Source organism: Marmota marmota, unplaced genomic scaffold, assembly GCF_001458135.2.
Source record: "Marmota marmota marmota unplaced genomic scaffold, marMar, whole genome shotgun sequence".
NCBI lineage: Eukaryota > Metazoa > Chordata > Mammalia > Rodentia > Sciuridae > Marmota > Marmota marmota.
In genome coordinates, this window is record NW_026000241.1 from 6,478,820 (window position 1) to 6,487,876 (window position 9,057).

Genomic DNA, 9,057 nt, shown 5'->3' on the forward strand with positions numbered 1-9,057 from the left:
GGGGGGGGGGGGGGCTCGGTGGCCCACGCCTTGTCTGGTGCGCAGGGCCCCGGGCTCCACCCCAGCCCGGACCGCCGGGCCCTGGGAGGCGGAGCTGGAGGGCCTTCAGTGCTGGGGACGGAGCTGGGTCGCCTGGCGGATCCCAGCGCCAGAGCACAGGGGCCCGCAGGCGACCCTGCCATCTATCCACAGAGCGGTAACAAGCTCTCCCTGCGGACCACGGCCCTGGAGAACACGTCCATCAAGGTGGGCCCGGCGCGGAAGAACGTGGCCAAGGGCCGCATGGCGCGCAGGAGCAAGCGGAGCCGCCGGCGGGAGACCCAGGACCGGTGAGCGGCGGGCTGCGGGGGACGCGGGGCGCAGGCACCCACTTCCCGTTGCTCATCGTGTCCTCCGCACGGTCCCCAGGCGAAAGTCGCTCTTCAAGAAGATCTCCAAGCAGCCCGCCTCCGCGCTGCACACCAGCCGCAGCTTCTCCTCCGGCCTCCACCACTCGCTGTCCTCCAGTGAGAGCCTCCCGGGCTCGCCCACGCACAGCCTCTCCCCCAGCCCCACCACGCCCTGCCGCAGCCCCGCCCCCGATGCCCCAGCAGGTGGGTGCGCACCCAGCCCCCCCAGAGGGCTGGTCCCCAGGAAGGAGGCAGCAGGACTGGGGACAGGGGTGACCACCTGGAGCCTTCCCGCCTCCTAGGGCCTAAAAGGCAACCTGAGGTGGCCAGAGACAGATGTGGGGGTCGGGGAAGGGGTGCCCAGCCGAGGAACACCCTGAGCCGTGGAGCAGAAGGGAAAGCAGGAGGCAGCTGCTGGCGCTTTAGGGAACAAGATCCCGCCAAAAATCTGAGTTCAAAATGGGGGGCGACAGGGGGCCATGGAGACTGAACTGGGTGGGGAGGGCTGGTCTGGGTGTTGGGAAGATTGTTGACTTGACCTGAGAGCCCCTAGTCTTCAAAAGGTAGACAGATCGGGGCTAAGTGGCTCACACCTGTAGTCTCAGCTGCTCAGGGGGCTGAGGCAGGAGCATCACAAGTTCAAGGCCAGCCTGGGCAACTTAGCAAGACCCTGTCTCAAAATAAAATTAAAAAGGGCTGGGGGTATGGCTCAGTGGTCCATCATTTGCCTAGCATGTGAAAGACCCTCGGATCAGTCCTCAGTACCATTTTTTTTAAAAAGCCTGTGCGGTGGCACCTGCCTATAATCCCAGCAGCTCTGGCGGCTGAGACAGGAGGTTCACAAGTTGGAGGCCAGCCTCAGCAATTTAGTAAATCCCCATAAGCAACTTTGTAAAACCCTGTCTCAAAATATTAAAAGGGCCAGGGATGTGGCTCAGTGGTAGAGCACCACTGGCTCAATCCCCCAACCACCCCATACCCCCCACCCCCCCATTCCCCACCAAAAAGACACAGCCGCCACTGGGAAAGGGTCAGACCTGAAGGAGGGAGAAACTGAGGCAATTCAGAGGGGAGGCAGGGAAGGCTTCTTGGAGCAAGGGGCGAGAGGGCTGGGCTTTGATGTTTGAGTAGGAGTTCCGCGAATCTAGGCCAAGGGAAGGGCCCTGTGCAGATGGGTGGCAACGGTGAAAGATGTGGGCTTTGGCAGGTTTGGTGGGTCCCAGGGCCCCACCTGCAGGCTGGGGACATTGAGGCTGGTGGCTCTGACCTGTGCCTGTCACCCACAGATACCGCATCCCCACCCAGCGTGTCCCCGAGCTCCAGCAGCCCTGCCTCCCCAGCCGCTGCTGGCCACACCCGCCCCAGCTCCCTGCATGGCCTGGCTGCCAAACTGGGGCCACCACGCCACAAGACTGGCCGCCGCAAGTCCACGAGCAGCATCCCTCCGTCCCCGCTGGCCTGTCCACCCGTGGCTGCAGCCCCACCGCGCTCGCCCTCGCCCCTGCCCGGGCACCCCACCCCCCGGTCCCCGCGGCTGCGTCGGGGCCAGTCAGCCGACAAGCTGGGCACAGGAGAGCGGCTGGATGCGGAGCCCGGGCGCCGCAGCCGCGGGCAGGACTCGGAGCTGGTGGTGATGCGGCGGCTGCACCTGTCCGAGCGCCGAGACTCCTTCAAGAAGCAGGAGGCGGTGCAGGAGGTGAGCTTCGACGAGCCGCCGGAGGAGGGCGCTGTGCTGCTCGCCGCGGTGCCGCAGATCGCCGTGGAAGGCGCCGAGAGCGCGCCCGGAGCCCCGGCCGCGAAGGACTGAGCCCAGCCGCCGCTCCCGGGCCTCGAAGCCACGCGTTCTTCGTGCTGTCTTTTTCCGTCAAGTCACGCCTGGATGGAGACTGACACATCAGCCTGCGATACCTAGAAGGCAGAAACCATCTCGGTCCTTGCTGGAGGGTGGAGACTGCGCCTCCCTCGTATTCTGGTGGCCGTGGGGCAGGAGGAGCAGGGATGGGGGCCGCGGGCGACGTTGTAAATAGCAGCGAGTCCTTGCAACTAATTTATTACTTTTTATAAGCAATAGTCAGACTGGCCGTTCCTCGGAAGCGGCTGCCAGGTCTGGCCCCAGGCACCTGAGACCCCGACTACAGACCCTGCCCTCTGGGCTGAGAAGGAAGCACTTTGGACAAGTCGTGTGTGTTTGTGTTTTCTAGTTTGTCTGTACTTTCAAAGTGTGTGTGTGTGTGTGTGTGTGTGTGTGTGTCCGTCCTGATCCCATTTCCAACCCAAGATTGATTTGAGAGGATGCAACCAAGCTCACCTGTCCAGGCCGGGTTTGGATATGACCTGGAGGGTCCACAAATTGCGCTTCCCCCAAAACAATCTAATCTCAGTGATGGACTGGATTCTGAGGGTCACTTCCCACTGTCACAGCTGCCGTCCCCAATCCATCCTTGCTAGAGTCCGCCTCCAATCCTGCAGGCTCCAGCCTGGAGGAAGTAGTGGGTGTGGGAGCTGGGGCTTTGATGGATGACTAGGAGATCACCAGGTCTAGACAGAGGTCTCCTACTCCACTGGCAGGTGTCCCCAATGCCCTGGGAGGCACAGGCCTCAAAGGCTACTGCCAAGGAGGGGGTGTCTACTCTGGACAAAATCCCATGTGTTCAAGGTCCACCAGAGTGAGCCCTTGACCATGATATGTCTGAAACATCCGTCAGCAGGTCCTTCAGTGTCAGAGCCTCCCTGGGAAGAGGTTCCATGAGGAAGGCCAGCTGAGGGCAACAAGACCCAGGTTTGAATTTCAGCTTCACTGTGTGGCTCTGGGAAAATGGCTTTCCCACTCTGTGCCTGAGTTTCCTTGTGTTTACAAGACTAATCCCAATGACTATTTATTAAGCACCTACTGTGTGCCAAGCGCTTTTACTCATGGCTTCTCCCTCTGCCTGCCTCTAGAAGGCTGGAGGTGGTATTGTTATCTCTATTGTACAGTCCAAGCAGCTGAGGCCCAGCAAGGGGCAGAGACTTGGCCCAGGATGGCCCAGGGAGGGTCCTGGTAGAAGAGAGCATCTGCCAGGCCCTGTTGCAGGCAGTATCATCAAGAGAGCTTGAACGGTGTCAGCTACAGCAGATTCTAGCCTCAGTTCTTTCCCAGTGATGCTGCGGGTGACCCGCTGGGCATCTGGCAGGCAGCTGGTGAGACTGCTCCACACCCCCTGGTGAGGGAGATTCCCGCGCTGCAGCCTGCTCTGCATTCCTCCCTGAGCCCTCGCGCTGCCTGGTGTTGAAGGGCAGACCTCGGCTGTGCATGACTCGCCCCTCCGTCCATCCTGGAGCTGGCAGTGAATAAAAGCCACACTTACAAAGAGGAGGTCTCATGTCTATTTGTGAGGGGCTGCAAAGGGGACGAAGGACGGGAATGGGGAGGAAATTTACTCGGTTCAAAGTCATGTGAAATGGGTTATGGAGACTGAAGATGCCCTTGATTCTCTCCCTGGCATCTTCTCCGACCCTGGCCCCCTGCTACCCTTTCCCTAGGAGTGCCCATCATGGGAACTACCCTTAAAACCTTCAGCCTGCCAGGTACGAGTAGCCTCTGCTACTCTAAGGGGCTGGGGCGGAAAAATCCCTTGAACCCGGGAGTTCGAAACCAGCCTGAGCAACACTAGGAGACCCGCCGCCTTTTCCCCAAAACAAACAAAACCTTCAGACACTCGTCTGGAGTCCTGAGCTATGTTAATAAAGACAAGCCATCATCGTGTCCTTTGTATTCTGATCTTTGCTTGGGCTGTGCCATGCACTGTGCCCCACCCCGAACCCAGCCCGAGTGCTATCGGCTATTTCCGGAGCTCTGGACAGTCTGAGAAACATCCTTGGTCACGCCCCCAGTTCCGAGTGTCTTCAGCTGTTTCCGGAAACAATCGTGGATGTGTGCCCAAGTCAGCCACGTTCTTGCTCCGGCCGGGACTCGAGATTTTTCGGCTGTTTCCGGACGCTCCTGGTTGCCATGGAAACGCCTCCAACTCCGCCTCTTTCTCGGAGGCGGTCGGCTGTTTTCGGTGGCAAGCCCTTCCCCCGTTCCCGTTGCCCACTTTCCTGAACCTGAGTCCCCCTCACCCGCCGTCTAGAACCGTCCATGCTTCGGAAACTTCCGGAATTTGACGGTAGCCTCTGGGCCTAAATTCCCAGAGTCTCCGTTTGGGACGAAGCACGCTTGGTTCTTTCCAGCAACTCCCCGCGGTCTCTCAGCTCAGCCTCTGTTCCACCAAACCAGCTGGAGCGCGTTCGGCTATTTCCGGACCCGCTCGGGGGTCTTTTCCTCCTGCCGAGTCCAGCTTCCACCGACCCGATCTTATTCGGCTACTTCCGTAACTGTTCGGCTGTCTCGCTGTAACCTCCAGCCGGCCAGTCCCGCGGGAGTACGTTCGGCTCTTTCCGGAATCACTCAGGCGTTCTCCCCGCCCCGGCTCCGCCTAGGTCTTGGTGAACTCGCCGGCCCGAATGCGCTCGTCCATTTCCGCCGGGGGCGGGCCCGGCCGCTCGGAACCGCGGCGGCGGCTGACGAGGGGATCCCGCGGCTGCGGCGACGGCGGCCGCGGTGGAGCCACGGGGCGGATTCGGCTCAACGTGACGGCGGCCGCGGCGGCGGCGGCGGTGGCGGTCGCGACCAGGTGAGTCCCTAGTGGCCGTCGTGGCAGGAGGGGCTGGGAGTGCACTGAATGCGGGGCTCCTAGGCAGATTACAGGGCCCCTGTGGAAGCCGGACCACGGGCGCGGGCTGCATCGGGCCCCGCGGGAATTGGGGGGCCGCAGGGAAGGGGAGGCGTCGGGCTCCCTCCGCAGCCGTGCAACCTGCCCGGGACGGTCGGGACGGAACGGGGGATTTCGCGGCGGAGATCCGGGGCCGGAGCCGCGGTCCCCCATGCAAGAAGGCCCCGTCTGGAGTGTGGCCTCGAGCGGTAACGAGGGGCGCCCAGCACTGGGGCACAATGGGGTGCAGGAGGGTCTGGGGTCGATCCCACTTCCGGTCTCCTGGCTGGGCTGCGGGGTCCACGCAGGCCCGAGTGTGCGTCTGCGTGAGCACGCAGGCAGTGCGTCCACCCGCGGAGCCCCCAGCCCTGCGGGGGCTCCCTCGCCTCTCGAATTCGGGGAGCGTCGTTTCCCCAGCGTGTGCAAACGCGTGCACACCGGGGCGCGGGGGCGGCCAGGCAGGCGGATCCAGGAGGTTTCCTGGACATTTCATATCCGGGCCTCAGTTTCCCCACCTGTAGAATGTGGGTGACCAGGTTCAGAGAGCTGGTTTATTCGGGCACCTGAGAACGTGGAGCCCCGGCTCTGTGCTCAGACACCTCCTGAAAGTCTCTGTGGCCTGGGGCAAAACCCCAGACCCTCGGCACGAGGCCGTTGTTGGATGGCGCCTTTTCTTCTAGCCACCTGAACTCTTGGCAAGCGACTTGCTGCTGCCAGGCCTTCGCATGTACCTTTGCAGAGGCTGGGAGGGGCCTGGTGCGCCCTCTTAGCTCTGAGGCAGATTCTCTAGACTGCACACCCCGCCCCGGCCCCATCCTCACAGGAGAACCAGATCTGCAGGGCTGGGGCTGGGAACATGGCCCCATCTCTGCTCCTCCAGGCCTGAGCTCCTGGGGGACGGTCATCACTCAGCACCTGGCATCTACCTCCCTTGGCGGCCACAGTGCCCTCTTCCTGTCCACCCTCTCCTGGCTCCCTGTCCTACCCTGCAGCCAAGGTCTGGCTGGCTCTTTGCCACACCTCCCCCCCTACTTTTTGCACCTATTGTGGGCCCCAGATAGCCAAGCTAGGGACACCCCCAGCCCCCTGCCTGCTCCCCTGCAGAGACTGGAAGTCCTGTGCTTGGACTTACTCTGCAGGTGCCAAGGGCTTTCCCTGGCCCTCCCGCCCTACGCTGTGCACCCTCTGCTGCCTCCTCCTCTGCTCCACCAGCCCCCAAGTACTTTGAGTGGCTCCCATTTCACCCTGCTTGCTCTGAGCGCCACTGGCCATGTGACTGCCACTGCCTCAGCTCCATCTGGGCCTGGGTGTGAGTCCCTGCTGCTCCCTGGCCCACGGAGTGGCCATACAGAGACCTCCCTGCTCTGAGCCTGGTTCCCATCTTGAACGAGTATGAGGAGCTCACTCAGCTGAGCATGAAGTTTTTTTTTTGTTTGTTTGTTTGTTTGTTTGTTTTTTATATATAGAGAGAAGTTTAACATTTATTTTTTAGTTTTCGGCGGACACAACATCTTTGTTTGTATGTGGTGCTGAGGATCGAACCCGGGCCTCACGCATGCCAGGCGAGCGCGCTACCGCTTGAGCCACATCCCCAGCCCCTGAGCATGAAGTTTGTCCAGCTCCACTCCCCACAGCCCTGAGGGAGGGCTGCTAATGCACCCATTATACAAACGGGGAAACTGAGGACAGGAAGGGCACCCAAGGCCACCCAGCGATTCAGGGGGTTCCGGCCCAGGATTTGGATTTGGGCCCATCTCTGTGTCAAGGGTATGCATCATCTGACTATCACTGCCCTGTCCACCTGCAGGTCAGCGACCCTGGCCAAGCATGGTGGCAACCTGTGCCCTTGGCTCCCCCGGCTCCCTCACCTGGTACAGCTGGAGGAGCTGCCAGCCTCGGGCACTGATGGCCCCTCTCCTGAGGGAGTGATCTGCCTGCTCCAGCGCCCCTCTCCCATGGGGAACGCAGTGGCCAAGTGAACTGCAATTACTGCACCAACCCCCGCCCTGCAGCTGGCGCATGGTGGACACAGCAACAAGTGGCCGTCACGGAGTCATGGAATGATGGTGCGGAGCCAGGCATGAGCGGCCCCCAGGGTCGCCTTTGACTTCTGCTGGAAATCGAGGCCTGAGCACCCCAAGCCCACCCAGTGGATGGGGCCGTCAGGGCCCCGAGCAGCTGCCTGACCATCCCATCACACCGCACCCAGCATGGCCGACGGCTTCCAGTACCGCGCACTGTACCCGTTCCGCCGGGAGCGGCCAGAGGACCTGGAGCTGCTACCCGGCGACGTGCTGGTGGTGAGCCGGGCTGCACTGCAGGCACTGGGCGTGGCGGAGGGCGGTGAGCGCTGCCCACAGAGTGTAGGCTGGATGCCTGGCCTCAATGAGCGCACCCGACAGCGAGGTGACTTCCCTGGCACCTACGTGGAGTTCCTGGGGCCTGTGGCTCTGGCCCGGCCAGGCCCTCGACCACGAGGCCCCCGCCCACTTCCTGCCAGGCCCCGGGATGGGCCCCCCGAACCAGGTGAGCAGCAGGCAGAAACTTTAGGAAGAGGATGTCCACTTGGACCCTCAGTCTTTTCTTCTCTGCAAGGAGGCACTGGAGTCTCTCTCAGGGGCGGAGGAATAAGAATATTGGTCGTTTATTAGCTGTGTGTATGGGGTGCTGCTGTCAGTCAGCACTGGACACAAAGCCTGGCCATGCCCTCACAGGACTTCTAACTCAAGACATGATGGGAAGGTGATAATTGGTGGCAGAGGCTGTGCGGAAGGCTTGCAGGGAGGAGCTGGGGTTGGAGGAACCCAGGCAGTGGGCACAGCAAGGGTGAGGGTGGTGACATAGCGATGGCAGGTTCAGGGGACGCTGGCAGGCTCAGCACAGTGAGGAGTGCTGAGGAAGGTGGCCCACATGGGGCATGGACAGTGAGTGTTCATAGGATTCAGAGGCCCGATCTAGCTTCATCCTACAGTTTGCAGATGGGGTTCCTGGTAGAACCCCTTTGATTTTACTTGGTTTTTAAAATCAAGGGAGCCAAAACCCAAGAGGTTGGGGTGCTCGGTAGAAAGGAGCCATCCCCACTTCCCAGGAGGGTGCCCGGAGCAGAGAGGCCGGGGCACTGAGGAATGTGGGGCAGGCAGGGGCTGTGGGTTCCGGCCAGGAAACGGAGGCCCCCGTTGTGGTGAGGAGGTGCTGAGGACCAGCCTGGCCAGATCCAGCCCTCCCGCAGCCAAGGAAGCCCATGGACAGGTTGAGACCAAAGTACTCAGGGTCAGTCCCCAGGGAGGCCAAGGCCCCAGGGGGCGCCAGGCTGCTCTGCACTGTCCCCAGATGCTCAGGCCGGAGTCCCACAGCAGGGGGCAGAAGGGGGACGCAGAGGTTTCCAGCTTGGCTTGGGCCTCACAGCATCTGGCGTCTCCAGGGCCCAGGCCTGAAGGAGCAGGAGGCGGCCCCATCCGGGCTCCAGGCCAGACTCTGCCTCTCCCCCTGGTAACAGCCGCCTCCCTCCGCCTGGCCTCGCTCCAGGCCCCACACCGTCTCCACTCGGGGCAGCTGCCCAGTCTCGCCCTCCAAACGTCCAGGGCCGTGACCTGCCAGGCTGCCCTCCGCAGAGCTGGGCTTCCCCTCAGGAAATGGCAGCTCTGGTCTGTGCGCCCTGTGGCCCTGCTGCTCTGGGCGGCTGGGACCCCCGGGAGCCAGTGGAGGCAGGTTTCCGCCATCAGCCCGATCAGGGCCTCCTGGGCCTACCTGGCCAGCGTCCATGGGAGGCCCGGCCTCTCTGAGCCCAAGTTCCTCATCTGTAAAATGGGGGCAGGGCCTGATCTCCGGGTCCTCCGGCTCCATTTGCACACGGGTCCCTGGTGGTCTCTGGGTTGAATTTGCAGAACCAGGGCCCGGCCAGTGCCCGCCGCCTCTCCTGCTGTTTTTTTTTTTCC

The 9,057-nt window shown here is 62.1% G+C and overlaps 2 protein-coding genes across 2 annotated transcripts in view; both read left to right on the top strand.

Moving 5' to 3' along the window:
• Mast3 (microtubule associated serine/threonine kinase 3) overlaps positions 1-3,741 on the top strand; it is a 30,920-nt gene extending 27,179 nt beyond the window's left edge. The window contains 3 exon segments of the mRNA XM_048794826.1: positions 193-329; positions 409-593; positions 1,676-3,741. Of these exon segments, the coding sequence (XP_048650783.1) occupies positions 193-329; positions 409-593; positions 1,676-2,196 (843 nt within the window). The 3' untranslated portion in view covers positions 2,197-3,741.
• A 1,161-nt stretch (positions 3,742-4,902) lies between these two features.
• Pik3r2 (phosphoinositide-3-kinase regulatory subunit 2) overlaps positions 4,903-9,057 on the top strand; it is a 10,424-nt gene continuing 6,269 nt past the window's right edge. The window contains exons 1-2 of the mRNA XM_048795368.1: positions 4,903-5,044; positions 6,930-7,648. Coding sequence (XP_048651325.1) covers positions 7,333-7,648 — 316 coding nt within the window. The 5' untranslated portion in view covers positions 4,903-5,044; positions 6,930-7,332. The remainder of the gene's footprint in view (positions 5,045-6,929; positions 7,649-9,057) is intronic.